Source organism: Argiope bruennichi, chromosome 8 (genome assembly GCF_947563725.1).
Source record: "Argiope bruennichi chromosome 8, qqArgBrue1.1, whole genome shotgun sequence".
NCBI lineage: Eukaryota > Metazoa > Arthropoda > Arachnida > Araneae > Araneidae > Argiope > Argiope bruennichi.
This window is the reverse complement of record NC_079158.1, coordinates 59,573,944-59,593,942: the sequence shown is the minus strand read 5'-3', so window position 1 is coordinate 59,593,942 and position 19,999 is coordinate 59,573,944. Positions and strand designations below refer to the sequence as shown.

The 19,999-nt window shown below is 29.4% G+C and overlaps 1 protein-coding gene across 1 annotated transcript; it reads right to left on the bottom strand.

Annotated features, from left to right (window-relative positions):
• Positions 1-652: 652 nt before the first annotated feature.
• Positions 653-13,131, bottom strand: LOC129981893 (KRAB-A domain-containing protein 2-like). The gene is made up of 5 exons (XM_056092939.1): positions 11,639-13,131; positions 9,634-9,744; positions 6,075-6,206; positions 2,950-3,013; positions 653-763 (listed from the first exon to the last, which is right to left on the bottom strand). The coding sequence occupies exons 1-4, from the start codon at positions 12,863-12,865 to the stop codon at positions 2,975-2,977; spliced, it is 1,509 nt and encodes a 502-aa protein (XP_055948914.1). The 5' UTR covers positions 12,866-13,131; the 3' UTR covers positions 653-763; positions 2,950-2,974.
• Positions 13,132-19,999: the final 6,868 nt, after the last annotated feature.

Sequence of the window (19,999 nt, the reverse complement as noted above, 5' to 3'; positions counted from 1 at the left end):
GTTAAAAATTCAAAGTGTCTTCGACCACAATTCTGCTTCAAAAATTATGTTTACATATATATATAACTTTCCCCATGTTACAAAATAACTGCAGTAATATTGTTTGGATTTAACCCGTTTGGAGTATGTTAGAAATGTAGAAACCTCAAATGAGTTTGTAAATGGGCCATTTTGCTTAAGGAGGGTAGAAATGGTGGGGGTGTCTAAATTTTTATTTTGCTATAACTTCCTTAATATTGAAGATAAAAAAAAATAAATCAGATTAATGCTTCATTAAGACAAGAATCTTTAAAGCTTTTCGATAACTGCAATATCTTAGAAGTTAGGGGTTAAAAAGTGATTTTGAAGTCTCAATTATGTCTGAAATTAGATTCAAGAAATATTAACTTAAATAAAAAGGAATCTACCTTTGCCTTCCAGCTTGCTGAAAAGAATTTGTTTTTCCTCTGTCTGGAGAAATTTTTTAAAAATTCTACTTCTAATATTCTATAATAGATTCTATATTTTAAAAACACATCTTTAGGACTATTTCAGATGTTGCATGAATATAGATAAAGAAACCTTTTTATAAATGCATAACATTGTATTTTCTTTATTATTTGTTTTTAGAATTTATTATACTTTTCATAATTACAATAATAAAAAGTATTCCTAAAAATGTTTCAAAAACAAACTGTCATAAATAAATCTATAATCTTCCACAGTTTTCTTTGGAATGTATTTGATAAATCAGATATCACTTCTTCATTTTTCTATAAATGCCCTATAAAAGAAGAAAACGTTATTAATATATTAATTAAATCATTCTAATTTCCAAGTTACTCAGCATTAAAAAACATTGATAGCTGTAAACAGAAAAATGAAAAACAATTTTACTTATTTTCAGCTAAAGTATATATAGTTAATTAGCAATCAATCTTGGATATTTTAATTTTTTTTTTTTTGAGTGAATCTCTCATTGTAAAGAAAAATTTATTAACCTTTATAGATGTTTTGAAAATAATAACTAATTATTCAAATATTTTGAAATGCTATTTCATTTTAAGAACAACTACTAAAACTGATTTTCTTTAATATTCCACCTTCGATTGGTGATTTATAAATTATGATTTACTTCACTGTTTTTTAACAAAAAAAAAAGCAGGAAACTACCATTTTTGTTCAGATTATGGAATTTGTCTGCCAATAAATTAATATGAAATTATTTATTTATTTTGAAATTTTACTTATTTGATACTACTATAAATATGAATTTAATAGAATCAGTTTACTACAAATTATCGAAAAGGCAAATTAAAAAGTATATATTCTATGAAATAAAAGTGGCTCTGGAAAATCTACTTCAGGGTTAATATTCAAAGAGAGCACTTTTTTTTTTAAATGTTAACTTTGACGAAATCAAGCGAATATCCTGATAGTTTGAATTTCCTCATAACATTAAAAACCAATCACCCAATTGTGTATCAATAAATTTAAAGAAAAAAACATTTCAAAAATGAAATCAATTCTAATTTTTATGCGATGATAATTTTAGAAGATACTAGCAGTACCCGCACAGCATTGCCCGTGACATAACATCAAAGAGGAGCCTCCACCCGATATGACACAGGCATATTACGTAACATCAAACAAACATAAAAATATATTTAAAAATTATCAAAAATAACTACAAAACAATTTTTTACAGCACACATTCAGAAACATTTCTTCTGTTAAAAAGGTAAAAATATGATAAGTTCTTAGACAAAAAAAAATGCACTAAAAATATACAATAGAAAAGCTATTTTAAAATTTAAAAATATACAAATAAGTCATTCTATACATTGTTCCACACTTATCAACTCTGTATAATCTGATATGAAAATAAAATACAGCTTGCTTTATAATATTTCTTTGTAAACTATATTGGTTGTTTTTCCTCCCGGTGCCACGACAGAAAAATTTTGTTTGGATGTAGCTATAAAAAGTGCCCATAAAGTAATCCATGAGAAAAACATTCTTCGCTTAAGTGTGGACATTCTTCCTCCGATATTCACTAACTGAACGTTTCTTTCCTTTATATTTTCATTATCGCATAACAAACGTAGTGCTTTGTACTCCGGCCAAAGTTGGATTTCCTTTTTATAGGCAAAGAAATGTATTGCATTTGCATACCACAGCTCTTGTTAATTGTGCATGTGCAATTTGAGGTTTTCGCATATGTGCGGATAAGTGCAAAGCACAGATACTGTTGTTTTTACGCATACGCGAATCATAAAAAAAAATTATTAAAATCTCAATTATAAAACTCCTTTTTTTTTATTTTGATATGACTTCAATATACTGAAACCTTTCACAATAGATGCCCTATAAAATGATACAAATATCTTCAATATCGGTTAAGTATTTCTCGAGTTTTTCTCTTTCAAACATATAGATGATTTCAGGAGATTTCATTTCATATTATGAATAGATGAACAACAAATTCCATATGCAAGTCACAGCAATTATCCATCTGGCGATAGTAAAGTTTGATGAAACTAGACTGATCAAAATTCTTGATTTCTTTTACATCTTTCTGAATAGAGCTTTTGCTGATATGGCGAGGTCTCTTCTGAGCATTTCTAATAATATTTTGTAACCCCTTAAATTATCTAAGCTGAGTGTTGAATTAAGTGCAGCTGTAAAATGGTTTAATAAAGCAATCTGAAATGTTCATGGAATGGTTTGTTTACATTTGACTCTTGCCATTTGACAATATATAAAAAGAGTGAGTTCTTTGTCATGTACATTCATGCTTTATGCATATAAAACATGTAATACGTTTTACATGGTTAAATAGAAAAATAAAATAATAGATCAATTAATTTTCATCTTAACATGTGAAAATTGCAATCAATAATTTACTGAACAAAAAAGAAAAAGAAATCTATCTTCATGCCTGTAGAAAATTTGAAAAAAATAATTTACCATTTCTTTGATTTCAATTCATATATCAAGAATCTTCATCATCTACTTCTTGTTTGATTACAATCTACAATATAAAAAAGGAATTTTTTTAATAAAAAGTAGAATTAATAATAATATTCTTCCAAAAATTATATCATGGCAGAACATTACGATTTTTGAAATACAACTAAAGAATATTTTACTTAAGACTTTTACATACAGAAGAAGAAAAAAATTGTTATTGATTGCTGTATCAGACAGTATTATGAATGGTCAAGTAACAAAAATAATCAAATAGAATCTTAAGCTGTTACAAAGGACGATGACTAACAGAGAAATTGGATATATAAAATTTTTTTAGACCAACTTCCCATTTGGAATCTACATGCAGATTACTAAAGGAAAATCTTGCAATCAGGCATGAATATATGACATCTGAACCATACCATATTCATCAAAGTTTTATATCATACTCACATCTATAAAGAGAATGACAGGTGTCATTCTCTTTATAGATTTCATACTGTCACGTAGGTACTTTAGTGTGGAACTCAATGACACACAGGAAGTAAAGCTAAACCAATTTATTAACTCAACTCTGAACTCAGAACCCCATGTCTGAGAGATCTTTGGCTTTTATATCAGCAGGGAAAGTTCCAGAATACTTTTCTGGGGACAAAAGTCCACAGCACTTAACTGGTAAACTAAAGAAAGGTCTAGAATCCTTAGGAACATGAAATAAAGGAGAACATAAATCAAGGGAAAATATTTACACAAATTTCGAATCTTATTTGCATCTAGTGGGATTCAAACTCACAATTTCTGGTTTACAAGACCAGTGTGATGACCATTCGGCTATGGAGAGTCGATTACTTCTTTTCAATGCGGCACTATTTAGCAGGCTTATATAAACGAAATCGGAAAAATTCAGAATTATATACATATTTATATATCTTTTTGAAACATAAAAATTCTTCTACTTTGACTTCTGAATTGCAAAAAACTTTGAATTTACCTAGCTTTTGTTATTCAAATTACAGTAATTTTCACTGATATTATTTATCTTCCATACCTATCACATTGGCAGCCTCAAAAAATGCTAAATATATTCTTCATCAAGAGAATTTTCATTTCAAAATTATATACTCCAGTCTTGAATTTCTCTCTTTACAAATTCAGGTTACTTACAACTCCATGCACTATATTTTCCTTAGATCTGTCATGGAGTCCAATTCTTTGCAAATGTTCAAAAAAGTTAGTAAATGAGCATCTCATATATTTATAGATTAATTTAAGATTAAAATAAAACATTTTTGAGTCAAATAATTACATACCAATTTTATTTTATATATAACTACATATCTGCTGGAATTTTACATTATATTATTAAAATATTTATCAACAAGTAACAACTAAAATATTTTTTTTTTGCCTTTAGAAAATAATAAAAGAATTATTTAGGCACTAAATAATATTTCTCTCCCTATATATAAATATCTAATGTAATGATATCTCTTAATCTAATTAATTCCTAATCCTTCATTAATTTCCAAATTTTTATCTTTATTTAACCCATATTAACTTCATTCTAAAATGTTCTCTTATTTCCTGATCTAATTCCCACTTTTTTATTTAATTAATTCTGCATGCTCTTTGTAAAACTGCTGAATTTGGTGTGAAGGGTGCTTCACTTAATGCTTACAACATTCTTTTCATATTTCTAACCACTTATTCTTTGTTCATAAATTATGCTTCCCATGATGAAATAAATCAATGTTTTAAAATTTCAAAAGTTTCTTCTTCTCGGCCATGCATCTGCTAAAATATGTTTACATATATATGAATATATAATGAATCTTTCACTAAGCAAAATTGTTTTACAGTTGAAATTGAATCTGTTAATTTTGTCTTTATGAACAAAATGTTTAAAATTAAATAAAATCCACTTACAATAAATTTTGCTGTCTGAAATTTCTTCCCCCTTTTATTGCAAGTGTGAATATAAAAATTATTTCCTGCTTTATTGCATATAAAACTGCGTAACATAGCTAACTCTTTTCATTTCTCTCTCTTATGAAATATGTCACATATAATCAAGATCCTTCTAATGTGTTCTTCATTTAATATGTGTAATAAATCAGAAATTGTGATATATATTTTTTTAATTTTGGCAATAATAATAATTTTATTCTTGATATTATCATAAATTAATCCAGTTTAGAGTTGTGAATAATATCTTCGGTAGTAGAATTTATAATCCATATAAAATAATAATCTGATGCTAACATTTAATCCTTTCTGCTACCAGATATCCATTCCCTTCAAAAAATCAAAAGTGGGAATAGTAATATTTTTAAACAGGGTTTGTATTTCTCAATAATAAGTTAATGTTTTAGTCCCTTATGTTATTTTAAATTCATTAGGTTCTGGAAAAACTAATGTTGAATGTATGATTGAAGTTATAAAACTGTCAAGCATACTCTTGAAATAAATACCATAGAATTTGTAAAATCTTGCTCTTCTATCTGTAAGCATTGCATAAGCAAGCACCTTAATTGTATTCCAGCAATGAGCGGAGATACATTCATAACACTCTACTCATTTACACTTCACACTTAGTTTAGTTATATTAATGTCCCGTTTTAAAGCAACATTAGGGCTATTTTGCAATGTACCTCGTAATTTTGAACCGAAGTCAGATGACGAGGACGACACCTGAGCTGGCACCCACGCAGCTCTCCAAACTTTCATACCACACCAGCGGAAGGACGTTTGGCTCTGATGGATTTAACACACACCACACTTGCTTACATAACAGTTCTTCGGTGGAATTAAGTCTTGAACCTGAAGCCCTCTGATTCCGAAGCCGAGACCTTACCACCAGCTACCTCGGCCCCACTCTTATTTGAAAGAAGATTGTGTTTAACTGATGGCTGTTAAGATGATTTTTACAAAGAAATAGATCTAGTTCTTCATTCCAGGCCACTGTGGCCCAACACTCTTGAATAAAAAAATTTTAAAAAGATGCTAATTCAACAATAATCTATCTTGGTACATATTTACAATACTGAGGATATCTTTAAACTAAAGCATTCATTATACAAAAATTAAAGGAATTAAGGAGAATACTAGAATAATATATTTACTTCTAAATTTCCAAGACCTGGTGACATGCAGCTGTCATTTGATGAATCACTTATCTCAAAACCATTTGCTTTTTGTGCCTCTGTATCAGAGAGAGGTTCAGGTTTTATCACAGGAGAAAGATTTTGTTCATTCTTAAAAGAAAAATTAACTGTCAAAAACTTCCAAAATAAAAAAATTGTTACAAGAATAAACTATGACAATTATTAACAAAATTCAAGTAAATGTCAGCTATGATTAAAAAATGTATAAAAATATCACATTTCATCAAAATGAAAGGATAATTTCTAAAATCATTCTTACAGATTTTCAAACAATGGCAAAGCCGAAATTCTATCAGTAAGTTAACACAAGAGATATGTAAACTAGGAAATTAACAAAGCGTTGCATAATGAATTCTAGTGCAGTAATGTTTAATGTTATTTTTCTAGCAAAAAAGCATTGCATAATCAATGAGTGTTTGAATTCTAATGTAGTTAGTGTTTGAATTCTAATGTAGTTAGTGTTTAAATTTAACGTTATTTTTAAGAGAGAATAATTTGTGTAAGTTCTCAGTCAAAGGTATCATGTTCATGCATATTAGTGAAGAACAAAAGCAATGGTTAATTTGTATACTCAAAGGGATTGATTCAGTAACCAGTCATAAATACGTATGCTATCTTCGAACCCCATATAAGGCTATTGGATCAGATTTTTTTGCTAACTGAATCATAATCTTAGCTAAGATTTTTTTTATAGTACTTATTTTGTACATATTTAACAATAAGTCTTCAAAATAATGCAAAAATCTATTAAAAAAATATTGACGAAGTAAGTCCATTGATATCCAAATGAATGTGAATCAATATATCACCAGGTTAATTCACATATACCTGGTCTAAATTAATTCCTTGCTAATTAAAAATCAACCAAGTCAAAAAAATTATTACATTTTTTTTCACATTGATATTTTTGATTATAGCAAAATTAATTGTTTAAATTTTTGTTTCAACATTCAGAACACTGAGCCTTATTGTATAAGTTCTATAGTAAAACTTCATAACAGAGTAAACCAAAAAAAAAAAAAAAAACCATCCCAGTACAAGACATCAATGTATCCAAATAAACTAAATGTAATGGTTCCCAGATCAACTGTCTCAAAAATGAACTTACTTTTTTTCTCTTAATGCTAACTCATAGGTTCATTAATGGGTTAATATAATTAAAATGTAGTTTAATTATATTATTAACTTATTTCCAAGTAACATGAGGACTATTTAGGGACAGCCTTGCGATTTTGAACTGTGGCCCGAAGAGAAGGAACATACGTCACAGAACCTTCTCTCAAAATTTTCTTAATACATCTGAAACAAAATGTTTGACCTACATCAGATTTAGTGTGTACCAGCTCCATATATACAGCAGACCTTTAATGGCATTAGATCGGAACTTAGTCCCCTTCAACTCTAAAACAGATTTCACCATGATCAATTAAAAATGGGAATTTTGGGAGTTTAGAAGAAGGTAATTTGCAAAACTAAAGATTTATGATATGTAATTCAACAAGCATTTTGTCTTCAGATGCTCAGTAAAAGATTTATAAATCTTCTAAATGACATAACACAATTTTGTCAATATAAAAATATTGGAAGTTCTTTACAATTTTTCATGCTCTTTAAATATTTGTTTTTCTCTTCAAAGATAGTAAATTTGCTTCAATTTCAACAGCAGTGATGAGCATACTTTTCAGCTATGATGGTAAATATAAGAACTCATTTTGCATTTTATCCAATAAAATGTTATAACTATCCTGAGTTGAAAGCAAGAAATTCTATTCAATAATTTAGACATTACAAGTGATGGTAAGAATATGGGTCAAAACAAAATAATAAATTTTTAGTTGGAATAAATAGGGGGTGGGGGGAGGTATTGTACTTAGAATGAATTATGGATGATCTTTGCATTGATTTTCTTTTTAATTTGAAATTTTTTGCTACTAAAAAATTAAAACCACATGTTAATTGTAGGCAAACTACAAATTATCATTTCACTAGATATGTTGTAATCTATTATGAGTGAATTATATGACTATCAAAATCTGAAGTTTTAAAATATTTTGATGAAGAAGCTATTAAAGTAGGAATTGCATAAAATATTTAATTAAAATTTTAACGAACATTAAGATTGGTGAACCGGCTGGTCGCCAAAGGCGGCTAGTCTATCAATAAATATCTAAAAATAACAAATTAACTAATTTCATGAACACTTTATATTTCACATATTAGGTCATCAAACTTTCAAGTCACTTGAAAACTTTTTCAACCTTGCTTTAATCTAGTATTTCTATAATTTTCACAAAATTGTAGCACATCTATAATTTTCTAATTTTTAATAAGCAATAAAACTGATTAAATTTTAATATAAAAAATATTCAGTTATTCAATGTAGTCCATTAATGAAAAAATTAGATACTTTTTTATGAATTATAATTAATTTTGACTGAATAAAGTTAAATGTTAAATAATTTCATAATTAACCCTGCAAAACTTGATGTGCAAGTTCTATATTAATTGGCCATTTTAGCACCAGTTTCTGCTTCAAATGAGGAATGCAGGCAAGCAAATGATAAAGCAAATTATCACCAAGGTTGCCCTTACTTTACATCCTGAATCCTTCATTTGAAAAAGAAAATGGCCCATTAGTATAGAAAGAACTCACATGGCTGGGTTGGGTCAAGTTAGTAGCCAAGTTTTCCATCCATCCATTCCAATTGTCTTATTAGATTTCAATATAAATATTAGTCTTCAAATGATTTTTGCAGATTTTTTTATTTGACTTGACTTGTTCCATGTTCATAAAGATAGAATTTAGAAATTGACTTTTCACTCACTTCTTGATGCACTAGAGTTACAAAATTTTATACACTTATGTGTTCTTGATGAAATTGTATCATTTTAACACTTTCAGTATCAAATTATCAGTTAACAAATTAACTTACTTAAATTTTAATTCCATATTTGAAATGTTATGCAGTGAATTAGAGAAAAAGTATTAAAAAAATTATGTTTGTAGTAATGAATTATAAATTAGAGACAAAAAAGTAAAAATATTAAAATAAAAAAATCTACTCTTTAGTATATTAATACAAACTTTTACTAATAAATTCATTTCAAATAGCCCAGCTATAAAATTATAAACCCTGCTTCATTTAATATAAATGATGACTCCTGGCAACTGGCCATACTGCGATAGAAAGTTTATAGAAATTATGGCAGCCATAGAAACAAAATGCAAGGCTATTTATACATTTTTTAGCTCAAATATAATGTGGGCTAAAAAACAGTCATTTACATTAATTAAAAGTGAAGGTTGGAAATTCAAATGTATTTATGTGCTATTTACCCCCACTAAGCTATTGCTACCCATGGTATCTGATAATGTGGAAAATAATTAAATAGACCTGGAAATTGCTTGCTGATTGAATATTTCTTAATCTTTTCATTAAGTAAAATTAATTTTTTTATATGAATGAAGAAAAGAACCAGAATGTAAGAAAAATTAATTTTGATAATAAGCACTCACTTCAGATTCTAGCAAATCAGAAGGCACATTATTTTGAACCAGTGAGCATATTTTTGGATCCAGTGACACTTGCAGATGTTCACAAGTTTGTTGTGAAGAAGGAACCACTTTCTGAAACAGCAAAAGAATGCAATAAAATTAATGAAGAACAGCTGAATTCTAATCTTCAGGAAAGTTAATATTGTATTAAATAAGAGAAAATGATTTATATAAGTAATTTTTTCAATATTCATACATCGATAAATAAACTAATACATAGAATTATAGAAGATATAATATCCTTTTAATTGATATGTTGGTTAGTTTAAAAACTATTAGGATGAGAAACACTAGTTTAAAAAATAAGTCAATGTGAGCCTAAACTGGAAGCTTAAAGCTTATATATATATATATATATATATATATATATATATATATATATATATATATATATAAACTGTATACTTGATTTAATTTGATTGATGTTCACTTTGAAGTGACATGAGGAATACTTTAAGATAAGACTTTATAATTTAGAACTCTTATCAAGTCATGATACTCAATTCTTTGCTCTCCTTCTTCAAACTTCTAGATAACACTAATAATGGAAAGGCATAAAGTCTCCTATCCTTCCTTTTCTTATAAAATTGGCAATAAATATATGTTTTGCCATGCACGATTAATGCAGTCACATTTGTTATTCACTCTGGCTATTGCTGTGCTAGCAAGGAAAAAAATACTTGTTTATTTTACGGTGCCTGTAATAAATGAAAAAAAAAATAAAATGCAAACGTGACTTAGTGATTGGCAATATGTTACAATCTGTAAATCATCAAGTAAACCAATTACTTTGGCATAATCTAAGAATTGCCAAGTAAACCTAGGAATACAACTAACTATCTTAGCATCTTATATACAATGGATCTTGGTATGATCTGAAAAATCACCAAGTAAACCCAAAAATGCAATCATTTTGGTAAAATCTTGGTATTTTAATGCATAATGAAACATAGCCATTTGGGTGTAATTTGAAAATCACCAAGTACACTGAGGGGCTGTGAAAGAAAGCAAGTACAAAAAAAACAAAAAAAAACTATTTACAATATTTATAGAAATTAAACAACTTAATAATCTTTTCCTATTCTGCATAATCTGATTTTCTGAATAAAATCACCATAATTAAATTTTATTAAGGCGATTTAATATAAATCTAAAAATTCTATAGTGTTTATTCAATAGGAGTGATAACTTTAAAGATAACACTATTTAATTATTATAAAACCTTTCTTGTGAGCTTAGTTTGGAAATTTTTTTAATACTTTGGATTTCTAAATGTAAAATATATTCACGAGTTTTCACTTTTATAGCAAAAAGGAATACTAACTCGATAACTTAATTTAAAGGAGTGTTTAAATAAAGTCAATCAATTCTGCAAAATCCCACTGTGTAGAAAAAATACTATGCATGAACAGAAAAAAAAACAGCAAAAAAAAAAAACAATAGCATGTACTTTTATAGACAGAACAACTGCAAGCTGTTCTGCCATTTCTATACTTGCATAATCTTACTGGATTAACAGTATTGGTTTAGCTCAAACATAGATTTTAGTTAATTTCACCTAATTTTATAATAATACTAACTGTAAAATAAAATAAAATTTTTTTGTTGTTTTTTTAAGAGAAAAATAATTGATAGAAACTCCTTTGCAAACATTTTACACGCACACACACATATATATAAAGAGACTTTTAAACCATAGTAAAATATCAAGATCTTGCATTACCAAAAATAAATTAAAGATACAAAATAATTTTAAAATGGCAAATCCTTGATTTCAAAATTTGACTGATAGGTGTTATATGTCAGTTGAAAATTACTTATAAATATATATTAACTTGCAAGATTAAAAAAAAAATTATTTGTTTCACCAACAGAAATGAAATATAATTGTTCTATAAATAGGATGTTGCGAGTTAATGAGGAAAATGGAGAGATAAAGTATTATTAACAACATTGTGAAACTTACTTCAGATAAATTCTGTTCATTTATAAGACTCAATAAGTTTTCTTCTTTATCTGCTTTCTTTAACAGATTTATGTCAATTTCAGATGACAAATTTGAATTTAAGGAATGTCCAAAAAAGCATTCATATGAAGACTTAGAACTATTACAGGGGATTTTGGTATTTTTTCTCAATTGCACTAATTTCAAACCATAGCTCCAATGATTAGACTTAGTTTCACACATCCATGTTTTTAACATGGAATTTACCTCACAGATACAATTTTGTGCAACTTCCTGAACTTCTGCATAATTTGTTGAGCCTGAAACTAATATAAGTTCTGGTAGAGCCTGTTTTAGTTCTTGAATAATAGAAAATAAAAAATTGTTTTCAAAATTGCTATGCAAAACCTGAGGTGGACCCAATAGAGTGAAAACACTAAGAAGATGAGATACTATTTCAAAAGTACATTTACATCTAACTGGATACAAAGCACAAAGACAAGTCTGTACATCCATATATAAAAACACATATCTATAATCTCCATCTGGTGAAAAACTATAATCAATTAAATCTATAAATCCTCTAGTAAATGTGCAAACAGTAGTTTGTGGTATAGAATTATTTTGATTCAATTCAGTTTTGGCTTCTGAAGATAAAAGATTCTTTAAAACAGTGTTTTCTGTCCCATTTTCTATAGTTAATGGAATTTCTTGGATATTTTTAGATACAGGATTGCCTGAAACTTGGACTGATTGACTTTTAGGTCCAATTCTACGAGATGCAGAATTTTTCCCTGGCCTGCAAAGTTTACAGAAAGAAAGGAATAATTCTACAGTGTCTCTTGTTATGTTTACAATACCTTGACTTTGAAGTTTACGGACTATCCTATCTCTACAACCATGTTTTATCCATTTATGTGCTTCATTCAGAAAACCATAAATCTCTTCAAGTGCAACATAAAATTTCGTAGAAACACCAACTTCCTGAGAATTTTCAGCCAAAATGCAATTTTCAGGCTTGCAGGACAATCTTTCTTTTCCATTAATATTAACAACAATAAATTTTCGTAGCAAATAGTATTCTCCAGGAGTATTACACGGTGGATTTTCTTCGATTGTTTTTATTTTTTCTATAATATCATTATATTTAATCAGTGGATAGACATTTCTAATTTTGCCGTTGTGATAACGTCTCCATAAAGCAGCATTAAATTCATCAACGGGCACACGAGTATCATTTGAATCCATAATTTAAAATATATACCTTCAAAAATACATATTATCAATTTGTGAAAAGGCTTTGAACTTTCATGGGTTGAATTTAATAATATTTCAATAAACTTTTGAAACTTCAAGATAGTTCCGAATTTAATCAAGTGTTGTATTTGAAGAGTGTTTTTACTGGCTTATGCTGCAAGATAAATCAAATGTAAATACATGCATAAGCAAATACATGCAGACAAAACGCATACTATTTTCATAAACAACACATTTGTGACTTGTGCTAAAAGCAATAGTTTTGTTTTGGGACATGAAACCGGATTTTAGAAATGTTTTATACATGGTTGGTTATTCACATTTTCGGCTTACCAATGTGACTTCCGGTTTAATGCTCGATCAATGGACATCATCAAACTAATGAATATTTAAGGGCTTTTTTTAACCTCTTATGACTGACTACATTCAAAATATCAAATTTGGGTTTTTATTGCAATAAGTTCTGAAATTTATTTAAAATATGATACTCCTCTATAGAGTGACTCCTGTTATTGTTGTTTAGGGTATTTGACATAGACAAGCCCGCTGACTAAATCAGCGATTTGAAGCCGAGTTTTAGCATTTCTTGTTTCAGAAGTGCCATCTAAGACCAAGAGTACGTCTTAGCTACTCATGCGTCACAGCCTTTTTCACAGGGCGGACTTCATTCATACATTTTATTTACTCATCCACAGATCGTAATTTAGACCTGAATCAGAGAACGATCACCTCTGGTTCAATTGGTGTTGTCTCGACTTGGAGGGCTTTGTGGCTACGACAGATTTATACGTGCAACAGCCACTATATACACGGAGAATAACTCCTACAATTACTTTATTATCACTCTTTCTAATTGCACTTGTTGGTGGATTAATTTAAGGAAATTAATAAAAGAAAATAAAAAACAAAAAGAAACAAAAATATTAAATTTGTTACTTTTTGAGACACAGACAAATTTGAAACTGGCCCTCAAGATAGATTATCTTGCGATTACCTAGATTCTTTTAAAATTTTAGAGGTTGTTTCTAAATAATTCAAAAATAAATTTATTCAACGAGACAAAAATTATTTTGAGAAAAAAAAAATCATAATTTAAAATCATTCTCAGATGGCGAGGGTAGCTCCTAAGCCAAAATTTCGCACTAGAACAGCGTGTTTTAACCTTTGCAGCACATTTGTGTTCGTCCAGCCCACATATAAGGTGGATTTTTTGTATAATCGAATCTGCAATCCTGTATGATTGGAATCTTTCAACCAATTCTTTCATACGGGATTATGTTACATTATCGTAAAAATAAAAATACTGCATTATATAAAGATGAAATATGCGATACATTTACAGCAAAACCAAAATGTTTCATCCCCATTGTTATCATACAGTTGTCTGAGATAGGAGCTATTCAATCGATAAACTTGCTTTCTCCACAGGAGTTGTCTTGGTTTCGGGACTGGAAGATCACTCATGTTTTCGAGACCTGATTACTTGAAAGAAATACCATGAATATGGGCTCAATGCCTGGACAAACGTCCTTCTGTTGAAGTTGAAAAAAAGAGTGATGGCTCAGGCATCATCTTCATTATCGAGATTTGTCCTAAAATAGCTTTGAAACTGGATTTTAATGTAACTGAATCTAAAATCTGTCTTGGTAATTTTGAAATAATTCTTGTTTTTTTTTCCAAGCCGCAAAAGTGCCTTTTAATAATTAATAATTCCTTTATCATTTTTACTTTAGCAAGGAAAGGAACTTATAGTCAAATAATTATAGCTGAAATAATGTAATTTAGCACATTTTATTGGAATATGAATATAATTTAATCTTATAAATTATTTTCAGCATCTTTGCATATCACCATAATATTTGAAACTTTTTTTTTCTTTTCTTGTAATAGTCTTTCCCTCCCTTTATATATATATATATTTGTCTTTATTGGACTACTTCAAACTTTCATTGCTGTATGTAGAAATGTTAATGCATTTTTGTGCGTTTTTTCCTCTCTATAATATATCTTGTTTCAAAAAGCTATTATAAGACTTAATGCCGTTTTTTTAGTTTCTGTTGCATTTGTGCGGGTTGGGGTTCGAACTCGCAACGTTAGGGTTCATAGCCGAGTAACATAACCACTAGACAAAAGAGTACTCTCCTCTCCGGAAGTTGTTATCTGGCTTATAATGTTACCACTACAATAGTCCCCCACCACTGAGTCAGTAGAGTTTATCGCGCCAGTTATGGCGAGCGACGAACGTGATTATCGCGCCAAGTGTTATGGCGGGTGACGGCGAGCGTGTGTGAGTGGTTGCTGCCGGTAGATGGAGCCACGACAGCTGAATGAAGGATGCGGTTATTCAGAACCAGGGTCACCAATGTGCGGGTTGGGGTTCGAACTCGCAACGTTAGGGTTCATAGCCGAGTAACATAACCACTAGACAAAAGAGTACTCTCCTCTCCGGAAGTTGTTATCTGGCTTATAATGTTACCACTACACATTCATACCATAGATATTTAATTTAATTTGAACAGCAATTTTCCTATAGCTTTGTATATCACTAAAAAGTTTGAAAACTAAAAGCTATCATTAAATATCATTCTAAATCGCTTGTTTTATAATTTAAACATTTTACATTCTTAAATTCATGCATAGTAATAATAATAATCTGCATAAATCAGCGGAAGTTATTAACTTTTTTTTACATCCCTATAAAAAAATTCTAAGAATTAAAACATTATTCTGACAATAATCAAAATTTTAATTTATGAGGAAATGAATACCATACTTAAAGTGCTGAAGACAATGCTGTTCCTCATCAAAGTCAAGATTAAAATGAAGATACAGATCTCTAGAAATTTCTTTCTTAAATTCAGCAACTATGCAATAGGCTACCAAATATTTTTCTCATATAATGAGCAGATTTATGCCTATCTTTTACATAGCAGTCTATGGACCCTTTAACTGTTAGAAGTTTTCAATTTGTAACTAAGAACTTTTCTCAATGACTTCTGGTTGTATTTACATCGAATTTAAATGCTAATAGCAAACTTGGACAATGAATATTCCCAAATTACTCTACAGTTTTTTACTTTCTTGTAAACTATATATACAAAAAGACAGTATAGTAATCGAAAAAAAAATCTTGCAATATTAATATCTCAATTTTTAAAACTTCTCAAAATTAAAAAAAAACATGTTTACACCTATGTCTGTAAACACGGTAACTGGAAAAGGGAATGAGCTAGATGGTAGAAAGCTGGCATGTAATTAATATAATTTTTTTTAAAAAAAAATTTTGGACGGAATAAGAATTTAGTAGCTAATTACTCTATCTTTGAGCATTCGAAATCGATAGTTCAAAATTCAAAAGAGTGAATGTTATACTATAATTTATAACGCAATGTCTAAATAAATGAATTTTAATATATGATTTTATTAAATATTTTATATTCATTTTGTCAATTGTAAATATATCAATATCTAATACCCCCCCCCCCACCAAAGAAATCAATTGAAAGGGAAACATCCAAAATGCATAATCGTTTTTTTTCTCCCATTACACTATGAAAATTTTGATGGTAATTCAAATTTTTCTTTGATTTTTTTTATATTGCCTATTAAACTATCATCTGCAATTCAAATTCATTCTAGGTACCAAATAAAAAGTTTATTTTTGAATTGCTTTTGTTAATTATATACGATAATAACTTTTTTTACCACCCTTCCCCCTGATTTTATTGCATTATAGTGTATTCAATTATTAAGATAATACAATTTTTCACTTTTCATATTAGATATGAATTATGTGGTTCATTCCGAAGTTTTATTGTATTAGAGCAGCTTTTCTCAACCTTTCAGTATTCGTGGCTCAGTTTTCAATCATAATTTTCATTGCGCCCCCCGCTTACAATAAAATGTATACAACAATAATGTATATTGAGTATTTTGGATTCTGTTTTTAAATTATTTTTAACTAGCTGCCAAAACAAGAGTAAAAGTGAGCCAACGTTGGCGAGAAACCAGATCTTGCATTTTAGATAAGCGTGCGGTGAACAGATGAAGCGAATGAAAGTGGAGAAAATTTAAATATTATATTTGAAATGAAAGCCAAACAGGGAGATAACGTTAAAAGAATATGAAAGTAGAAAAATTCATCAATGAAAGTTAACCTAGACAGGGTGGGCTAAATTTAGAAACTTGGGAATACATTTTTTCGAATAATAAAAGAAATAAAACAGAAGCATGACAAAACAAAAGTGAAAAAAATAGCAATGTTTGTGGAAGGGAATACACACGACCGATGCCGTCTCGAGCATGCGCGGAGCAAATGTTTTCTCATAGGAAGAAGGAAAATATTCGATAACGCAAGTTTCAATTCCAGCCAGTCTCATTCGAGTCAATCCTTTTATCGCTATCGAATCTATCGTGAATGTGTATGTTATATATGTTTACGTGTTAATTGCAATTCACCATATTAAATATTCACAGCAGCAGATTTATGCAGACTCATGAATACATTTTTAAGCGGAAGTAAGCAAGCATTAGACGATAGTCAAGCATCAACAAGTCCGCAGACGAGCGTGATTCCGAAAATAAAATCAAGGAAATATTCTCAAGAATACTTAAATTTTGAGTTTACCAGTACTGAAGTAAATGAAGAAGAAAGGCCCCTGAGTATCATTTGCTTAAAAATGTTGGCCTAAGACAGCACAGTTGACCTAAGACCTAATAAACTTAAACGCTTCATAGTGAGTACGTCAACAAACCCAGAGAATTCTTCGAATTAAAATTAAAATCATATAGAAAGCAAAAATTGTTTTTTAAAGAAACTTTGTCTGTGAATAAAAAAGCTTTAATTGCATTTTACAAAGTTCACATTAAATAGCCAGATGCAAAAAGCCTCACACCATTGGTGTAGAGCTTATTTTGCAGCAGCAATTGAGATTGTAGAAACTATGTTTGGAGATAATTTTTCAAAATAATTGTAGTCCATACCACTTTTAAATGATACTGTTGCTTGTCGAATTGGCGATATAGCTGAAGATGTACAGTGTCAGCTTTTCTCGAAGTTGCGTGACAAATTGTTTTTCCATACAGCTTGACGAAGCAACAGATAGTAATAAAGATGTTCATTTAATTGCCTATGTTCGAATTTGTGATATGTCAGTAGTAGAAGAACTACTTTTCTGCAAGCCAATAGAACTCAAAACATCCGCTCTCGCATTATTTGCTATTTTAAATGATTTTATGAACGAGGCAAACATAGAAGGGAAAAATTGCGTCGGAATATGCACCGATGGTACTCGTTAAATGTCCGGAAGATTCCAAGGTATACAAGCACTTGTAAAACAAAAATCGCCTCAGTGCACACATTTTTTGCGATGGTTTATTTCTGATGAAATTGAGGTACTTGTTCGACATATTCGAGAAATTAAATAACTTGAATCTTCAACTCCAAGAAGCAAATACACATATGTTGGATACGAGTTATAAAGTTAATGCTTTTTGTAGAAAATTGGAATTGTGGAACAGAAATTTAAAGCAAAAAACCTAATAATGTTTGCAAATGTGAATGATTGTACTAAAACTTATAAGGCTGAAGAAGAACATGTAAAAGTTGTTTTTGTACCCATTGAAAATCATTAGCCATGCTGGCAAAGAATTTTACAAAAGTATTTTCATGCTGACGACTAACTGATAGCAAGTTACGAGTGGATTAGGGATCCATTTCATAAGACTCCCGAAGGACTCTCAATTGATGAGGAAGAAAAATTCATAGACTTCACGACAAGTGGCGAAACTAAAAGGTAATTTTGTAATATATCACTATTTGAATTTTGGGCAGGAGTAAAGATGATTTTTCTGCAGTAAAAACAAGGACATTTCACATTCTATTACCATTCAACACCCTACATTTGTGAAACTGGATTTTCTGCTGTGGCTTCTTTGAAGACAAAATATAGAAACAGAACTGAGAGTGGCTATTTCTAATACTAAGCCTTCCTTCGAAAAACTTTTTAATTTAGTATGTTTTGATTAAGTAAGTTGTTTTACTTTAATAAGTTATTAAATATGTCGAAATGTATTTTGTTTTCTATGTGTTTGTGTGCTTTCCTTCCAGTCAATTAATCAATTTTTTAAAATAATATTTTCTCTTGGATATTCTTGCGCCCCTCCCCCTTTAGTGTGCTCGCACCCCCCTAGGGGGGCGCGCCCCACAGGTTGAGAATCGCTGTATTAGGATGTCCCAAGTTTCTTTCACTTCGCGTTTTTAAGGTATCTGCATGGGTTGCCAAGTCAGTTTTTGACTAAAAATCAAATTTTTTTTATTGTTTCCTTTGAAAGACCAATTATTTTCGTCTCCAAATATGTGTTTATTTTGTTTCTACGATTATTATATCAGAAAATATAGATGTTTCTTTAAATCAACATTAACGAAAACGAAACCGGAAGTAGCACGTAAATAACCGGAAGTTAGTTTTTTGCGCTTTAATATCATTAATATTCACTGATTAAAATTCACTAAAAGTTCTGTTGTGAAATGTGAATGTGTAGGGCATGTTCAAAAGCAAGTGGTTACTCGCTTTTGAACATGCTCTACACGAACTTTAAAAAATCTATTAAAGGTATCTGGGTTAAAGGAAAGCTTACAGACAATGTCATAAATAAATTACAAAACTATTATGGCGTTGCAATAAGATCCAATGTTGGTAATTTATTGCAGATTCAAAGTGCAAAACTTGCTGCATTTGCTCATGTTTGTTCCAGTAATAAAAAACCAATGCATGGTCAACGCCCAAAGGGAAATGATTCTTGTTGCAAATACCAATGTGCACTTTCAGGAGGTAGAAATATAGACTCAAGTATAGGACTCCCAAAAAATATTATGAATATTATTAAACCTACATATATTAAATTATGTGACTAAAATCTTCTGAAAAAATGCCTTCATGGGAAAACACAAAATGTTAATGAAAGTTTGAACAGTCTATTATGGACAATTATTCCCAAAAATACGTTTGTCGAGTTGAAAACTTAGCGCTTAGGAACTAATATAGCTGTATTGTTATTCAATGATGCTTTTTTTCTGGCATAATAGAAATTTTTAATCAATTGGGTATTATTTCAAGTCATTAC